This window comes from Rhinopithecus bieti, unplaced genomic scaffold (assembly GCF_001698545.2).
Source record: "Rhinopithecus bieti isolate Rb0 unplaced genomic scaffold, ASM169854v2 scaffold_7888, whole genome shotgun sequence".
NCBI lineage: Eukaryota > Metazoa > Chordata > Mammalia > Primates > Cercopithecidae > Rhinopithecus > Rhinopithecus bieti.
The window spans coordinates 1,169,492-1,187,941 of NW_016805944.1; the positions used below are offsets into that span (position 1 = coordinate 1,169,492).

The 18,450-nt window shown below is 52.9% G+C and overlaps 1 protein-coding gene across 1 annotated transcript in view; it reads left to right on the forward strand.

Annotated features, from left to right (window-relative positions):
• SYMPK (symplekin scaffold protein) overlaps positions 1–18,430 on the forward strand; it is a 43,555-nt gene extending 25,125 nt beyond the window's left edge. The window contains 15 exon segments of the mRNA XM_017874341.1: positions 1,149–1,303; positions 5,119–5,269; positions 8,426–8,630; positions 9,809–9,959; positions 10,806–11,041; positions 12,089–12,170; positions 12,368–12,481; positions 13,405–13,552; positions 14,453–14,613; positions 15,919–16,027; positions 16,337–16,437; positions 16,939–17,029; positions 18,036–18,184; positions 18,186–18,377; positions 18,380–18,430. Coding sequence (XP_017729830.1) covers positions 1,149–1,303; positions 5,119–5,269; positions 8,426–8,630; positions 9,809–9,959; positions 10,806–11,041; positions 12,089–12,170; positions 12,368–12,481; positions 13,405–13,552; positions 14,453–14,613; positions 15,919–16,027; positions 16,337–16,437; positions 16,939–17,029; positions 18,036–18,184; positions 18,186–18,377; positions 18,380–18,430 — 2,096 coding nt within the window.
• The last annotated feature ends 20 nt before the right edge of the window (positions 18,431–18,450 follow it).

Here is an 18,450-nt window from a genome sequence, read left to right on the forward strand (position 1 = left end):
ACACCATTCTCCTGCCTCTGCCTCCCGAGTAGCTGGGACTATAGGTGCCCGCCACCACACCTGGCTAATTTTTTGTATTTTTTTTTTAGTAGGGACGGGGTTTCACTGTGTTGACCAGGATGGTCTCGATCTCCTGACCTCATGATCTGCCTGCCTCGGCCTCCCAAAGTGCTGGGATTACAGGCGTGAGCCACCGTGCCCGGCCTCACCCAGTGGTTTTAAAAACATCCAATGATGATTATTGCCTGAGTCTATTATTCTGTCCTGGCTCCAAAGAGATTTTCCTTCTACATTTATTAGTTGACATTCAGCTGTAAGGAAGGACTTTTTCTTCTTCCCACTTATTATCAGGAATAAGTTGTTTTGAGCATTTCACTTACTAGCATGATAAGATATTCTAGATTCCTCTTGTACTGTCCTTACACCAGCCCTGGAATCATTCTTTCTTTCTAAGGAGCCCTGGTTTCCTTTAAGTGGGGAATGGTTTCAAAAATTAAGGTCTAAGTACCAGGTGTGCCCTTAGCTACTGAGTGTACATTCTTGATAGCCATTGCTAAAGTGCCTTCTAAACAACTGCACAAAGCCAGGCGTGGTGGCTCACGCCTATAATCCCAGCACTTTGGGAGGCTGAGGCGGGTGGATCACCTGATGTCAGAAGTTTGAGACCAGCCTGGCCAACATGGTGAAACCCCATCTCTACTAAAAATACAAAAAAATTAGCTGGGCCTGGTAGCGCATGCCTGTAATCCTAGTTACTTGGGAGGCTGAGGCAGGAGAATCACTTGAACCTGGGAAGCGGAGGTTGCAGTGAACCGAAATCATGCCACTGCACTGCGGCCTTGGCAACAGAGCAAGACTGTCTCAAAAAATAGTGATAATAATAATCTTTTCCTAGAGCTCAGCATGATAAGCTGCAGGGGTGTGGCTTACTCCCATTTCCCAGATCAGGAGAACTGAGGCCCAGAATGAGTCAGGTAGTTGCCCAGGGTCATACAGTGCTTTGGTGCCAGAGGCAGAGCTGCAGCCTGGATCTTTATCTGCTGTTTGGTGAGGCTGACCAGAGGCAGGGACTACCTGGGCGCCCCGGGAGGATGGAGGGCTTGCTGCTCTCTCTATAGCCAGCATCTTGTTCTTTTCCCTTATCCCAGAGCCTAACCTGGGGGAGGATGATGAGGACAAGGACTTGGAACCAGGCCCATCAGGGACCTCGAAGGCCTCAGCCCAGATCTCCAGCCAGTCAGACACGGACATCACAGCTGAGTTCCTGCAGCCTCTGCTGACGCCTGATAATGTGGCCAATCTGGTGAGGATGGGTGGGGAGTGTTTTCCCCCAGGGCAGAAAGGAAGGATCTCGGTCTTTCTCCTGCCTCCACTTCACACTGTCCACCTCCAGAGTACCCTCCTAATTTATAAAGAAAAGGGGTGCTGGCATCTGCTTCGCTTCTGGGGAAATTTCAGGAAACTTCCAATCATAGTGAAAGGTGAAGGGCGAGCAGGCATCTCACGTGGCAGAGCAGGAGCAAGTGAGAGGGAGTGTTTTGGGGCAGGGAGGTGCCACACACTTTTAAATGACCAGATCTTGTGAGAACTTGCTGTCCCGAAGACAGCACCAAGCCATGAGGGATCCCCCCTACGATCCAAACACCCCCGACCAGGCCCCACCTCCAGCATCGGGGATTGCAATTCAACATGAGATTTGGGAAGGAACAAATACCAAACTACATCAGTGAGCCTCAGGCCTGGTTATGCAGCCCGCTTCTGATCGTCCTCCACTGGGATGTCCCAGGAGCACCTCAGACTCACACGGCAGATCTACACTTTTCCACTTTCTCCCCACGCTCCTCTGCAGGCCCCACCTAGTTCCCAGACCAGAAACTGAGAGTGAACTTCTTTTCCTTCTCTCCCTAGTCCTTGCCCTCTTTTCCACCCCTGCAGCACTTGACCTGGGCCAGGCCCACCCTTTTCACCTGAAGCCCAACCTTCACTTGCTACCTGGCTCCAACTTCCTTCAAGTAAAATTTAAGTTCCACTTGCCTTAGTCAGCCATCTTTGATCTGGCTTCTGTTAATTTGTTCTACCTTTTGTCTTTTTTTTTTTTTGCGGCGGAGTCTTGCTTTGTTGCCCAGGCTGGAGTGCAATGGCACGATCTTGGCTCACTGTAACCTCCGCCTCCCGGGTTCAAGCGATTCTCTTGCCTCAGCCTCCCGAATAGCTGGGATTACTGGCGCCCACCACTACACCCAGCTAATTTTGTGTTTTAGTAGAGACAGGGTTTCACCATGTTGGTCATGCTGTTCTCGAACTCCTTACCTCAGGTGATCCGCCCACCACGGCCTCCCAAAGTGCTGGGATCACAGGCGTGAGCCACCGCGCCCAGCCATTCTACCTTTTGTCTTATCACACGCTAGGAATTGACCTTTTCAGTTTTGCCATGAAGTTGTTCCTCACCATTTATAAAAATGCCTGCTATTCGTAGTGTAANTCTCTCCCTAGTCCTTGCCCTCTTTTCCACCCCTGCAGCACTTGACCTGGGCCAGGCCCACCCTTTTCACCTGAAGCCCAACCTTCACTTGCTACCTGGCTCCAACTTCCTTCAAGTAAAATTTAAGTTCCCCTTCCCTTTATCAGCCACCTTTTATTTTGCTTCTTTTAATTTTTTTTCCCTTTTTTTTTTTTTTTTTTTTTTTTTTTTTTTTGCGGCGGAGTCTTGCTTTGTTGCCCAGGCTGGAGTGCAATGGCACGATCTTGGCTCACTGTAACCTCCGCCTCCCGGGTTCAAGCGATTCTCTTGCCTCAGCCTCCCGAATAGCTGGGATTACTGGCGCCCACCACTACACCCAGCTAATTTTTGTGTTTTTAGTAGAGACAGGGTTTCACCATGTTGGTCATGCTGTTCTCGAACTCCTGACCTCAGGTGATCCGCCCACCACGGCCTCCCAAAGTGCTGGGATCACAGGCGTGAGCCACCGCGCCCAGCCATTCTACCTTTTGTCTTATCACACGCTAGGAATTGACCTTTTCAGTTTTGCCATGAAGTTGTTCCTCACCATTTATAAAAATGCCTGCTATTCGTAGTGTAAAATACCATATGTCTGTAATGTGCCCCTTTTCTGTTGCTACTACTATGTCCAATCTTGCAAAATATTTGCTTGTTTTTAGTCATCTCAAAAGAACTAGCTCTTTGTTTTGTTCCCATTCTTTTGGCATTTTTTCTGTTTTATTTCTGTTGCCTTTATTTCTTTCCTGCTACTTTATTTGAATGTTTTTCCCCATGGTTTTAAGTGATTGGCTCATGAATTTTTAGTCATCTTTTCCAATGTAAGCAAGCATTTAAGGATTTGATTTTCCATCTAAGTACTATTTTAGCTGCACTCCACACATTTTAATTTATAGTAGTTTCATTATCTTTCTGTTGTAATTAGTTATTACTTAGAGTGTGCATTTAAAGTTCACTGTGTAGCCTTGGCAACATAGCAAGACCCTGTCTCTACAAAAATAAAAAAATAGCCAGGTGTAGTGGCATGTACCTATGATCCCAGCCACAGGAGAGGCTGAAGCGGGAGGATTGCTTGAGCCCAGGAATTTGAGGCTGTAGTGAGCTATGATGGCGCCACTGCACTCTATCCTGGACAATAGAATAAGACCCTGTCCCTAAGAAAAAATAATTTGGTTTTTTTTTTTTCTGAGACCGAGTCTCGCTCTGTTGCTCAGGCTGGAGTGCAGTGACGCGATCTCGGCTCACTGCAAGCTCCGCCTCCTGGGTTCACGCCATTCTCCTGCCTCAGCCTCCTGAGTAACTGGGACTACAGGCACCTGCCACCATGCCCGGCTAAGTTTTTTGTATTTTTAGTAGAGTTGAGGTTTCACCGTGTTAACCAAGATGGTCTTGATCTCCTGACTTCGTGATCTGCCTGCCCACTTCAGCCTCACAAAGTGCTGGAATTACAGGCGTGAGCCACCGCACCCAGCATAAATTTTTTTTAAAGCTCCAAATGTATAGGGAGTTTGAAATTGTCCTTTTCCAGCCTGGCCAAGATGGTGAAACCCCATCTCTACTAAAAATACAAAAATTAGCCACGTGTGGTGGCAGGCACCTGTCATCCCAGCTACTTGGGAGGCTGAGGCAGGAGAATGGCTTGAACCCGGGTGGCAGAGGTTGCAGTGAGCCAAGATTGTGCCACCACACTCCAGCCTGGGGGACAGAGTGAGATTCCATCTCAAAAAATAAATAAAAATAAATGAAATTATCTTTTGTTACTAATCGCTGGCATCCATGGATGTTCTCTGTTAGGATTCTGGGGGGTTTTTTGTTTGCTTGTTATTTGAAGTCAATTTCCCAGTCCCTTACGCTTTTTTCACTGAAACCTCTTTTTTGCTTCCGCTCCTTCCTTCTTCCTTCCCTCCCTCCCTCCTCTCCTCTCTTCTTCCTCCCTCCCTTCCTTCCTTCCTTCCGACACAGTCTTGCTCTGTCACTCAGGCTGGAGTGCAGTGGCGCTATCTTGGCTCACTGCAACCGCTGTCACCCGGGTTCAAGCAATTATCCTGCCTCAGCCTCCTGAGTAGCTGGGATTACAGGCACGTGCCACTGCGCCTGGCTAATTTTTGTATTTTTAGTAGAGTCAGGGTGTCACCATGTTAGCCAGGCTATTCTTGGACTCCTGACCTCAAGTGATCTACCTGCCTTAGCCTCTCAAAGTGCTGGGATTGCAGGTATGACCCACTGCACCTGGCCTCTTTTGTTCTTTGGACAGGGTGCCAGCTCTGCTGCTTCTTAACCTTCTCCCATGGTGTTTCTCTATGGGGAATACACATCCCTCCCACCGTAAAACCTTGTCCTGTATTAGGCTGACTCTTGCCCTCCGTCAGTTCTCTTGCCCAGGGAGCCCTTGCCTTGCCTGGCTCCTGCTGTGGCTCACAGTACCCTTCACGTTCCTCTCTAAAGCACTACACTGTACCGTTATTTATTTTCTCTGTGACTTCCTCAAGAGGCAGAGCTCCAGGAGAGCAGGCCCAAGTCGGTTTTAGGCACTGCTATTTCCCCAGTATTGGCATGGCCATGGAAAGAATGCTTGTTGAGTTAATGATTAAGGAGAGGTTCTCTTCCTGGACATCCCACAGGTCCTCATCAGCATGGTGTACCTGCCCGAGGCCATGCCAGCCTCCTTCCAGGCCATCTACACCCCTGTGGAGTCAGCAGGCACAGAAGCCCAAATCAAGCACCTGGCTCGGCTCATGGCCACACAGATGACAGCTGCCGGACTGGGACCAGGTGAGTGTATCCTGGCCCTAACCTGGGCCAGGGGTTGGCACTTGTGGCTTCTGGGTTCTCCTTACTGGAAGAGCACCTCCTTGTGGTGCAGATGAAAATCATGTGGGAGCTAAGGTGTGGATAATGACAGGTACCACAGATAGATAGCTCAGTGTTTTTTAAGTCCTGGGCTTTGAAATCCAACAGACCTGGGTTTGAGGTTTGAGTTGAATCAGATCTCATCCACTTAATAGCTGTATGACTTTGGTCAAGTTAGTTAACCTCTCCGAGCTTCATAGTTTTACCCCGTTTTAACAGTATTATTAAGGTATAATACACATAAGTAAAATGCAGAACTCTTAACTATAGACCTTAGTGAATTTTCACAAAGTGAACACACCAGTGTAACCATCACCCAGATCAAGACACAGGTTAAATATCCCTTATTGAAAATGCTTGGGGCCGGAAGTGTTTCAGATTTCAAACCTTTGCATTTGGAATATTTGCATGTACATGATGAAGTATCTTAGGGATGAGACCCAAGTCTAAACATGAAATTCATTTATGTTTCTTATACACATAGTTCAAAGGTAATTATATATAATATTTCTTTTCTTTTTTTTTTTTTCTTTTGAGACAGAGTCTCCCTCTGTCGCCCAGGCTGGAGTGCGGTGGCGCAGTCTCAGCTTACTACTGCAACCTCCACCTCCCAGGTTCAAACGATTCTCCTGCCTCATCCTCCCGAGTAGCTGGGACTGCAGGTGCCCACCACCACACCTGGCTAGTTTTTTTGGTTTTTTTTGTTTGTTTGTTTTTTGAGACGGAGTCTCGCTCTGTCACCCAGGTTGGAGTGCAATGGCTTGATCTTGGCTCACTGCAACCTCTGCCTCCTGGGTTCAAGTGATTTCTCCTACCTCAGCCTCCTCAGTAGCTGGGACTACAAGCACGTGCCACTACGCCCAGCTAATTTTTGTATTTTGTATTTTTATTTTTTTGAGACAGAGTCTCGCTCTGTCGCCCAGGCTGGAGTGCAGTGGCGTGATCTTAGCTCATGCAAGCTCCGCTTCCCAGGTTCACACTATTCTATTGCCTCAGCCTGCCAAGTACCTGGGACTGCAGGCACCTGCCACCATGCCCGGCTAATTGTTTGTATTTTTAGTAGAGACGGGGTTTCACCGTGTTAGCCAGGATGGTCTCGATCTCCTGACCTCGTGATCCACCCGCCTCAGCCTCCCAAAGTGCTGGGATTACAGGCGTGAGCCACCGCGCCCGGCCCTAGTTTTTTGTATTTTTAGTAGAGACGGTTTCACTGTGTTCACAAGGATGGTCTCCATCTCCTGATCTCGTGATCTGCCCACCTCAGCCTCCCAAAGTGCTGGGATTACAGGTGTGAGCCACTGTACCCGGCCCTAGTTTTACCTATTCTTGAACTAGACTAAATAAGATCACAAAGTCTGGCTTCTCTGGCTTACCATATGGTTTTTTGTGTTTTTTTGTTTGTTTATTTTTATTTATTTATTATTTATTTGAGAAGGAGTTTTGCTCTCGTGGCCCAGGCTGGAGTGCAGTGGCACTTTCTTGGCTCACTGCAACCTCTGCCTCCTGGATTCAGGTGATTCTGCTGCATCAGCCTCCCTGAGTAGTTGGGATTATAGGCACCCATAGCCACCATGCCCGGCTAATTTTTTGCTTTTTGCTGGGTTTTTTTTTTTTTTATTTGAGACGGAGTCTTACTCTGTCACCCAGGCTGGAGTGCAATGGCATGATCTTGACTCACTGCAACCTCTGCCTCCCGGGTTCAAGTGATTATCCTGCCTTCCAAGTAGCTGGGATTACAGGCATGTGCCACCACACCTGGCAGATTTTTTTTTTTTTTTTTTTTTATTTTTTGTATTTTTTGTATTTTTTTTGAGATGGGTTTCACCATGTTGGCCAGGCTGGTCTTGAACTCCTGACCTCGGGTGATCCACTCTCCTCGGCCTATTAAAGTGCTGGTATTACAGGCATGAGCCACCACGCCCAGCCTACTGTACATTTTTGAGATTCTTCCATGTTGTCGTGTGAGGTCCTAGTTGGTTTTTTTATTGCTTAGTAGTATTCTGTTACATGAATATACAATCATTGGTTTATCCACACCAGTATTGATGGACCTGTGGCTTCTTTCGAGTTTTTGGCCATTGGAAATAAAGCTGCTGTAAATATTTGTGTCCAGCTCTCTTCATGTACACATGCTGTCATCTGTCTTGGCATATACCAAGGAGTGGAACCATTGGGTCATAGGGTGTGATCAGTGCTATTAAAAACTGCTGCAGGCTGGGTGTGGTGGCTCACACCTATAGTCCCAGCACTTTGGGAGGTTGAGGCGGGTGGATCACCTGAGGTCAGGAGTTTGAGACCAGCCTGGCCAACACAGCGAAACCCCGTCTCTACTGAAAATACAAAAATTAGCTGGGCATGGTGGTGGGCATCTATAGTCCTAGCTACTCGGGAAGCTGAGGCAGGAAAATGGCTTGGACCCAGGAGGCGGAGGCTGCAGCGAATCAGAATCAAGCCACTGCACTCCAGCCTTGGTGATGGAGCAAAACTGTCTCCAAATAAAAAAACAGATGAGGGCTGGGTACAGTGGCTCATACCTGTAATCCCAGCACTTTGGAAGGCCAAGGCGGGAGGATCCCTTGAGCCCAGGAGTTCAAGACTAACTTGGGCAACATATGGAGACCTCGTCTCTACAAAAAAATACAAAAATTAGCTAGGTACATTGGCATGTGCCTGTAGTCCCAGCTAGTTGGGAGGCTGAGAGGCTGAGGCGGGAGGATTGCTTGAACCCAGGAGGTCGAGGCTGCAGTGAGCCCTGATTGCACCACTGTACTCCAGCCTGGGTGACAGAGTGACACCCAGTCTCAAAACAAAAACACAAAACAAAAACTGCTCATAATGTTTCCAAAGAGTCTGTAGCATTTGCTGCTCCCCCCAGCAATTAGTGGCATTTCTAGTTTAAGCCTCAGTTGTACTGAAAAGTGGGGATGAAAAGAGCACCCACTCCAGGACAGTGTTGTGTGGATTTAAACAAGGTTTTGTGTGTACAAGGCTCAGAACAGAGCCGGGCACCTAGGACGTCCTCGGGTTGGAGCAGGTGGGTCTCAAACACTGGGTGTCCGTTTGCTGCCTCCCCCTCAGGTGTAGAGCAGACCAAACAGTGCAAGGAGGAGCCCAAGGAGGAGAAGGTGGTGAAGACGGAGAGTGTCCTGATCAAGCGACGCCTGTCAGCCCAGGGCCAAGCCATCTCGGTGGTGGGCTCCCTGAGCTCCATGTCCCCTCTGGAGGAAGAGGCACCGCAGGCCAAGAGGAGACCAGAGCCCATTATCCCTGTCACTCAGCCCCGGTGAGTCCTCTTCTGGGTGCTAAGGCAGGACAGGAGCCCTGCCCTGAGGGTCAGATTCTCAGCCCGTGTGTGTGTGTGTGTGTGTGTGTGTGTGTGTGTGTGTGTGTGGTGTGTGGTGTGTGTGAGAAGCAGACAGAAGGAAATCTGGACTGGTTTCTTCCTGACTCCTGAGTCAGTGCCATAACCACTAAGCCTTTGCTGTTTTCTTTCCTGTAAAAAAACAAAACAAAAAAAAACCCTTTTTAATGTCTAAAATTGGGATAATGATAGTATCTTTCTTGTAAGGATCAAAGAAGAATTAAATTAGTTCGTGGTGATGGTGATGGTTAGACAACTAGATTATATAACTCGAGTGAAAGTGATTGTGATTGTCAAGCATTTCGCATGGTTTTGATGTGTAGTAAATGCTACTGGCTGTCACCATCATTGTCCCCATTATTACCTCCCTTACACACCACAAAATCCAGCCAGTCCCGGCCACTCTTTTTTTTTTTTTTTTTGAGACGGAGTCTCGCTCTGTCACCTAGGCTGGAGTGCAGTGGTGCAATCTCCGCTCACTGCAAGCTCTGCCTCCTGGGTTCACACCATTCTCCTGCCTCAGCCTCCCAAGTAGCTGGGACTTCAGGTGCCCACCACCACGCCTGGCTGATTTTTTGTATCTTTAATAGAGATGAGGTTTCACCGTGTTAGCCAGGATGGTCTTGATCTGACCTCGTGATCTGCCCGCCTCAGCCTCCCAAAGTGCTGGGATTCCAGGCGTGAGCCACCGCGCCCGGCCCCAAGTTTTACTAACACAGCTGAGCAGGATCTGCTACCCTCCGAGCTCTCTGCTACCCTTACCCTTCCTCCAGTCGCGCCCACAAGCAGGTTCCCACCTAAGGGCCTTTGCCTGGAGAGCTGGTCCTCCAGACATTTGTGTATCTTGTCCCTGCCTCCATTCAGATCCCCACTTACAGAAGCCTTTCCTAAGACACCCTCTGCAAAACCACAATAACATCCTCTTCCTTCCTCTTACCCACCGCCCCACCATGCCTCAGAGAGACAGAGGAATTGGAGAGGCAGCAGGGGGATGGGGGCCATCTCTGTGGCCTACCTAGTCCTTGAAGTTGGGAGAGTCACCAGACAGGCCTGTGCTGCAGTCTGGGTCACTACATCTTTGTCACTGCTCTTCCACATAGGCTGGCAGGCGCCGGTGGGCGCAAGAAAATATTCCGTCTCAGCGACGTGCTGAAGCCCCTGACTGATGCCCAGGTGGAAGCCATGAAGCTGGGCGCTGTGAAGCGGATCCTGCGGGCTGAGAAGGCTGTGGCCTGCAGCGGGGCAGCCCAGGTGTGCCCCTGCCACCCCCCACCCCATCTTTCCAGTCCCTCTACCCAAGCGTCTACCTCACATCCAGCACAGAATCTGGCCCCGGCATCAAACCTCCCTGGCTGTGGACCCCAGCTCTGTTGCCACAGCCGCTTCTCCAGGTCACTCCCATCCTCCATAAAACAGAGACGGCAGCAGCAGCTCCTCCCAGGTGACAAGGAGGAAACGTGCCATGCACACAGGCGCTCAGGTGCACAGGGCGGGTGCCGGGAGGCCTCTGCAAGTGAGGGCTGCTCTTGTGGTCTTGGTTCTTCACGGTTGTTAACGTTCTTACTGTTACTATTTAGCTTTAAAAATATACCTGGTTCTCACTCCTGATTCTGCTGCTTGCTGGCACTGTTACCTTCAAAGAATGGGGAAAAGTGACTTTTCCCCATTCTGTGAAGTTAATTTTGATTAGCTAGTAGTATAGGAACATACTCCCTGAGCTGAAAATATTTCTGGGGGATCCAGATCCAGTACTCTTTTCCGTGGCCATCACTTGCACCCCATCCCCCTCTCCAAAGGTGACAAAGGCACAAATGAGGGGAATCTTTGAGGATTTTTTTCTGTGTACTTAAGTACATGGGTGCTGCTCCTAGAAACTCGTTTTTATCCTGTGATGATCGATCCCCACCCTGGCACCCCCACCCCCCGCCATACAAACGGGACCTTCCTGGGCATAAGGGTCCTCGGCTGGCCTTCTTCACTTCACTCCATGTCTGCTCTGAGAGTTCCTGCGCCTGGGTGGGAGGAGTCGCAGGGCACCAATGCGGAGTCCCTGGATTGCCCACCCTACACTGACGTGCTGGCTCGCCCTCCCACCAGGTCCGCATAAAGATCCTGGCCAGCCTGGTGACACAGTTCAACTCGGGCCTGAAGGCAGAGGTCCTGTCCTTCATCCTGGAGGATGTGCGGGCCCGCCTGGACCTGGCCTTCGCCTGGCTCTACCAGGAGTACAACGCCTATCTGGCCGCGGGTGCCTCAGGCTCCCTGGACAAGTATGAGGACTGCCTTATCCGCCTGCTGTCCGGCCTGCAGGAGAAACCAGACCAGAAGGATGGGTGAGGGGGCTGACCCTGCACCCTCCTGTCCCCAAGAGGCCCCCTCTTCTGGTGCTGCTCTCCCTTTCTGGTTCTGACCACCTCCCTCTTCATCACCCTCCAAGTCAGTCCTCGAGCCCATCCCAAGTCTTCCCTCCTCCTCCCCGCTCTGGAGGCACGTTCAAGGTTGTAGTTTTGCATGTGAGCTGCAGGTCGCACTCCCTGAGCTGTTCCCCAGCTCTGCCACTTGTTCTGAGCATGGTTTGAGTGGCTTTGTCACTCCCCCTCTGTCATTTTCCCATCTGTAAATAACAGTGTTCACCCATGGGCCTGGAGATAGACTTCTCTACACCCCATTTCCTACCTGAGTTGGTTCTGTAGCTTCCTCCCTGTCCGTGGCCTCCAGCTTACTCATCTGTCCTCCACACAGCAGCTCCGGGAACACTTTATTATATAAATCCTTTTATTACTTCCCCACGAGGAACCTTCCATGGTTCTCCATTGCTCTTAGGATAAAGCACGGCCTCCTTACGGTGACCAGTGAGGCGTTATGTTACCCAATCTCTTTGGCTTTACTCCCTGAACATAAGCCACATTGGCCTTCTGTCTGTTCCTCGAACGTGCCAAGTTCAGGGCACTAGTGCTTCCTGTTCTGTCCGCCTTGAATGCTCTTCCCTCAACTGTGTGTGTGGTTGACTCCTTCTCATCTACCAGTCTACTCAAATGTAACTTCAAAGCGGCCTTTTGAGGCCACCATATCTAAAATACCCACACCCTTCTCCACCCGCCATCATTCCCTCCCATTCTTATGTTCAATGAATAAAGTTAGGAATCCCTGTTTGACAAAAGGAAGAAATGAGTTTCAGAGAGGTGCAGCCTCTGCCTAGATCATCCAGCCGGCAGCTTTTGAACCCTGGTCTTTTTACTTCCAAAGCTTCATAACCAGGGGCTTGAACAAGCAACCCCTGAGGGAGGGCCTGCTGGCCCTGAGCTCCTACAATTCAGCAGGGCCTGGGAGCCAGGTGGCCTTTTCCTCTGCAGCCATGGCCCTCCTTCCATCTCTGGCAGGATCTTCACCAAGGTTGTGCTAGAAGCGCCACTCATCACAGAGAGTGCCCTGGAGGTGATCCGCAAGTACTGCGAGGATGAGGTGAGGACAGGCCCTGGTCACTGCAGCCTGGGCCAAGGGACAGGGCTCTCCCTGAGGGGTCTGAAGGGCACACAGCCTAAACCTTGTGGCAGGGGGTTTCATGAGGGACCGGGCCGTTTTGTCAGAGGCAGTCAGGAGAGAGAGCCCAAAGGCACAGTCAGGTGGGCTGAGCTCAGGTCCCTTTCCTCTTGCTGCAGAGTCGCACCTATCTGGGCATGTCCACACTTCGAGACCTGATCTTCAAGCGCCCGTCCCGCCAGTTCCAGTACCTGCATGTCCTTCTTGACCTCAGCTCCCATGAGAAGGATAAGGTGATCCCCTGCTCCACTTCCTGGCTGCCCTCAGCCTGCAGTTTGCAGAGGCCACCTCTATCCTGAGGAACCAACTCGCTCTTAGTCCACCTGTGGTGGCCAGCACAGGCTCCTCGTGCAGCCCAGTCCTGTGCCGAGGCCTGAGAGCGTTGCCCAGCAGGGGAGCCAGTGTGGCCTCAGCCAGCAGTGAGGACCCAGCATGCTCAGCAGCTGAGCAGAGCAGTGTGCAGCTGCGGAGCCCTGGGGAGGGAGGGGCCGACCATCTGGTTGTGGGGTGGGCAGGGGAGCTGTTTCAAGGAAAGCTTCCTTCAAGGAGGGGACATGTGGGCTGAGACCTGGAAAATGAATAGCTGGGTGTGCTCTAGACGAGGGGACAAATGTGCACATGCTGTGGTTGAGAGCGCCCTTGACCCATCCTTGCCTGCAGCCTTTTGCCCCAGCCCTTGCCTGGCAGCATGTTTATTCATTCAGCAGACCTTCATTGCACACCCCTGGCCCTGGCCCTGGCCCTGGCCTTGTGCTGCTGCTGGGATCAGAGTGCCCGGGACCAGCCCCTATCCTCACAGGTCTTGGCAGATAATGTCTGAGTGAAACTGTTTAGCTGGCAGTAGGCGTTCTAGGGAGACTTGGCAGGGAGTGGCACTTTTAAGGAACTCCCTCTGCTTGGAGCTTGGTGAGGAAGGCAAGGAGCAGTGACGGGCAGATGGGCTGGAGAGGCAGGCAGCGAGGTGGTGCTGTGGGTCCGGCCCTGGCCAGGATATCTGCCTCCTGCGTTGGGGACCAGCTCTGGGCCCTGGTAACAGCTGGGCTGTCCCTTCTCAGGCTCGGGTCTGTTTTCACATGAGTGTTGCCACACTCGCAGGAATAGCTGTTCTTCCTCTTCCCTCTTCCCTGACCGCGCCCTTCTCCATCTTCCTCCTCAGGTGCGCTCCCAGGCCCTGCTGTTCATCAAACGCATGTATGAGAAGGAGCAGCTGCGGGAGTATGTAGAGAAATTTGCCCTCAACTACCTGCAGCTCCTGGTGCACCCCAACCCACCGTCTGTGCTGTTTGGAGCTGACAAAGACACAGGTTGGGCGCAGGTCATCAGATGCATATTGAGTGCTGCTGTGTCCGCGCTCTGGTCCCTGCAAGCAGAGGGGCTGAGTGGGGAAGCCACCCAGACACCAGTGACGGGAACAGGCAGGACTGGGACAGCCACCTGGGGGCTGTGGGAGTCAAGGGTAGGGGGCATCTGACCTAGCCTAGGGGGTCAGGGAGAGAGATCTGGCGGACAAGGAGAGCCAGCCATCGGGGCCCCAGGAAGGACCAGGCAGGGTCATCTCAGGCAGGTCCCCTCAACAGAGCCTTGGGTCCCCCAGGATTACAGACAGGTAGACTCAGACCCCGAGTAAATGGACCCTTAAATGGGAAGTCTTGGGGCCATGATAGGGCAGCACGGGAGGCCAGGCCCAGGTGCCAGGAAGCATTCCCAGGAGACGCACAGCCTTCAGGAGGCCCAGAGTCTGAGCAGGTGCTGTGGACCAGGCAGAAAGGAGGGTGGATGCAAAGGCAAAGAGACCAGGGCCCTTGGGACTGTTAGAAGGTGTGTGTGACCACCTTGGAGGGCAGCAGGGCAGCAGCAGGCCAGGACCACCCCATACAACACCTGGCAGCCACTGGGAGGCAGGGAGCTGTGGGTTTATTCTGAGGCCACAGGGCATGGCTGGGCTTGGAGGCGGAGAGGGACAGGGTCAGGATCGCTCTTTAGAAAGATCCTTCTAGGTGCCTTGTGTGTTGGCAGTCAGAGGAGGCTGGAGGTAGGAAGTCCTTGTCCCACCCCATTTCCCTGCCCTAGAACAATTAGCTCCCCAGCCCCGGCTCCCTTCTCTGCCCTCCCTGGCTCCACTGCCCAAGAAGGGACAGTTACTGAGGGTCTGAGGGGGTTGGAGAAGAGTATGGGCCAATCCGATGCCGCTCCTGCCCTGTCAGAGGTGGCAGCGCCCTGGACGGAGGAGACAGTGAAGCAGTGTCTCTACCTCTACCTGGCTCTCCTGCCTCAGAACCACAAGCTGATCCACGAGCTGGCAGCCGTGTACACTGAAGCCATCGCCGACATCAAGCGGACAGTGCTGAGGGTCATCGAGCAGCCGGTGAGGCACCTGAGCCCACCAGGCCCTGCCCACCCACAGGCAGGGCTGTGTCCCCAGCTCCAGCTCTTCCCCAACCTGCTCCACCTCAGAGTGTGCCAAGCCCAAAGGGTGGTCACCCCGGGTTGACCCAGGCTGTGTAGCTTGCGGGTGGTCCGCATGTCACTCATCAGTTCCTGAGGAAACATCAGAGTGGCCCAGCAGTTAGGAGCCTAGAGCTGGATGGAGCTGGGTTCGCGTTCACTTGTCACTTTCTCACTGCGACCTTGGGCCTGTCAGTAAAACTAGGGAAGACATTCCAGTCCCTCCACGCTGATGCAAGGAGTCCATGAACTCAGGCACATAAACCTCTGTGTCACTGTCACTGTTTATGAGCTGACCTTCCCGGTGTTGCTAATGGGACTCTTTAGCTGTCATTACGTAGACTTACGTCCTTCCCACCTCTCTCTCTGGAGCCACAGGGCTGCCCACATGAGAAGCAGCTCAGTGACCTACTGTCACCTGAGATTAGGTCTGTACTTCAGTTTGCAGCAGGGTTTGAAACCACTTTTTTTCTTTCTGCCCCTGACATTTTTGGATTACAGAACATTTTCATGATAAATGGGAGAGAGAACTGTATATTAATCCCCACCTATCTGCCATTTGGGTTCAGTGGGGCCCTTACCTGGAAAATGGGGATAACAGGCTTGTAGTCAGGAGGAAACATTTTTAGCCCCATTCTCAAGGTGAGCCAACTGTGGAAAAGTGATCTCACTTTGCAGAAAAGTGATCCTGTGGGGCTGTGAGCTTCCCGAGGGCAGAGACAGTCGGTTTTAATCAGGAGCATAAAGGTGACTGGGCGAAAGTGGAGCCTGGCCCCAGCTCCTGTGTTTGGCGTTCACCATGGGACAGGCTCAGGAAGCAGCAGCAGGTGGAGCCTGGTCTGGGCTCGCAGCCAAGCCAGCCGCGCATGAGAAACCAAGTCACGAAGCGGGTGGGTGTGGGTGGAGCCAGAAACATCTTCACCAGTGAGTGAAGCACAGGGTAGGCATGGGAGGCCAGGTCAGGTCTGAGCCACAGAGGAGTGGCCTGCTGGAGGACGGCCCAGCCAGGGCAGGGAGCTGGAGCCAGCCACATCTGGAGAGGCTGCAGGGAGAGGCCGAGGTTTCTCTGACCTCTCCCGCCCTTCCCCACCTTTCCCCCACCCTCCAAACCCTGTCACCAGTCTCACCCTGAGCCCCAGCATTTCCCGCAGCTACCCTGTCGGCAGCACCTGAGGCTTCCCTAAGCTCTCACCCTGGGTGTGGTCATCCCTGTCTCTGCCTCTAGATCCGAGGAATGGGCATGAACTCCCCGGAGCTGCTCCTGCTGGTGGAAAACTGTCCCAAGGGGGCAGAGACACTGGTCACACGATGTCTGCACAGCCTCACAGACAAAGGTGACCCTGGAGACCCCCACCTTTCATGCTTTCCTCCCTCTCCTTAGCCTTCCCCGGGTCCTGGGGATCCGAGCCACTGGGTCCCCAGATGGTCGCACCTCTTGTGGGTCTTTGCCTGTCCTAGGGCCTCAGTTTCTCCATCTGGAGCAGTGTGGTGCTAATTGCACGTGAGCAGCCGAGGGTGAAAAGTTCCTGCTGTGAAGTTGCCATCCCTTCCCGCACACCCGCCTGCTTCTCTTTCCTGGGTGCCCACCCTCCCCCACGCTCCCCTCTGCCTCCAACTTGGTGTCTCCTGCTGCTTCCATGCAGTCCCACCCTCCCCGGAGCTGGTGAAGCGGGTCCGGGATCTCTACCACAAGCGACTGCCAGACGTCCGCTTCCTCATCCCGGTGCTCAATGGGCTGGAGAAGGTATGGAGCCGGAGGCCCGTCTGTCCCTGCTACCTGGGACATATGGGACCGGGAGGGGCAGGGCAGCACGTTGCAGAAGCGGTTGAGCCAGAGGCACATAGCAGAGTGCAGAAGACACCTTGCCTGTGGTCAGAAGTCGTGGAAGCCTTTGGCACCTGTGTACCGTGGAAATGCAGAGCAGCTCCTGGACTCATTTGCATGGGCACCCGGGTGCCAGTGGCTCTGCTGCTTCCTCCTCTACCTCAAGCGGGTCCCCTCCCCTCTTTGAGACTCGCTTTTCTTCTCTGTCAGACAAGGATTAGGATGCCTCTTGGGGGCACACACGTGACATGCAAGGGACTCAGATGGGGTGAGAGCTGGGGAGAAAGCTCTGCCCTGAGGGTGTGGTGAGAGTAGGAGGGGCTCAGTGAGCCAGAGCTTGCCCTCAGCTCCCCAGGGCGAGCAGAAGGGAAGTGAGGGTGTATCTGACTTAACCCCCACCCCACCACCTTCTCCCTGTAGAAAGAGGTGATCCAGGCCCTGCCTAAACTCATCAAACTCAACCCCATCGTGGTGAAGGAAGTCTTCAACCGCCTGCTGGGCACCCAGCATGGTAGGTGATGCAGCCTCCTCCCCACCAGGAGGCCCACCCACCCAGGTGTGGGGCAGGAGGCAAGGTGCAGGCGCCCCCCTCAGGGAGAGGGGGCACATCCCGCTCCCTGGGACACCAGCTGTACTGGACATTTCCATGTGTCCCGGAGCTCCCAGGCCACCCTCCGGGATGCTTGGATGATGGTTTCATTCACAGCAGGGACAAGACCGTGGAGCTGGGGCCGGAGGCTCCAGCGGCGTCTTCCCTTCTAGGATCTGGCCACACCGCAGCCCCTCTCAGGCCCAGCTGCAGTCTGGCCCCTCCTCAGATCTTGCCTGAATCCCTCAAGCTGTGGGCTAGGGGTATTTTGTTTTGACACAGTCAAAAAGAAACAAAACTTTCAACTTAGAAAAACTAGCAAGTAAGGTAGAAGGGATTCTTTGCCCCTTACCCCAGTGGTTGGAGCTAAAGAAAGAATGGAGGATGTCTGTTCCATGCAGACCCTGGTGCTTTAAAACACACACATAGATGGCTCTGGGACCATCAAAATAGCAGCAGCAAAGAGCCACCCCACCAGCCGCCTCCCTTCCACTTCCCCAGGCCCCACACAGCTGAAGGCTCCTGCCACTTTTTGGTAGGCTGCAGCCTGGCTTCATCTTGTCCTGTGCCACAAATGCCCGTGAGCCCTTGTGCTGCGTTGGAGTCTGTGTTGGGGACCACACAATGAGGTGGTCCTACCCTGCCCTCGGGGGTGCACAGCCCAGGGGCAGAGAGACCCAGCCGTGCCACACACTACCCAGGGTGGGAGCCCAGGATGGGGAGGAGCACACGGTGGCAACTTTAGGCTGCCCAAGGGCTGCTGCTACCTTCAGTGTCCCCTTTTTATGTTGTCAGTCACTTCCCCTGTTTCAGCCCTGAAAGCAGAGGGCACCTCATCTTTGCTCCCAGTTCCCCCGATCTGGGGAACTCAGACCCATCTCTTATGCGTCTGTTCTGTCTCCCCCACCCTTTCTCCCACCCGCCGCAGGTGAGGGAAACTCGGCCTTGTCCCCGCTGAACCCTGGAGAGCTCCTGATCGCATTACACAACATCGACTCCGTGAAGTGTGACATGAAATCCATCATCAAAGGTGAGGTGCTTCCCCCCCACTCCAGTGGCCTGGCCCCTCTGACGCCAGGGGCAGGACCTCAGTCACCCACATGCCCCCACTGGAATCTGCCAAGTCAAAGACTGCCACTCACAGCCCCACCTCAGAGCTCTGGAGAGCCACCTCCCTCCCTCCTTTTCCTGCCTCCTCCTCCCTCCCTCCCTCCTCCTCTTCCTTCCTTCCTCCCAGGTTTTACCCTTTACAACCCACCTTTTTCTGCCTCTGTCTAAGGCACTCTGATGTACCTGCTGTGCGCTGGTACAGAGTGGGCCTAAAGCAGTCAGGGGTAGCCCCA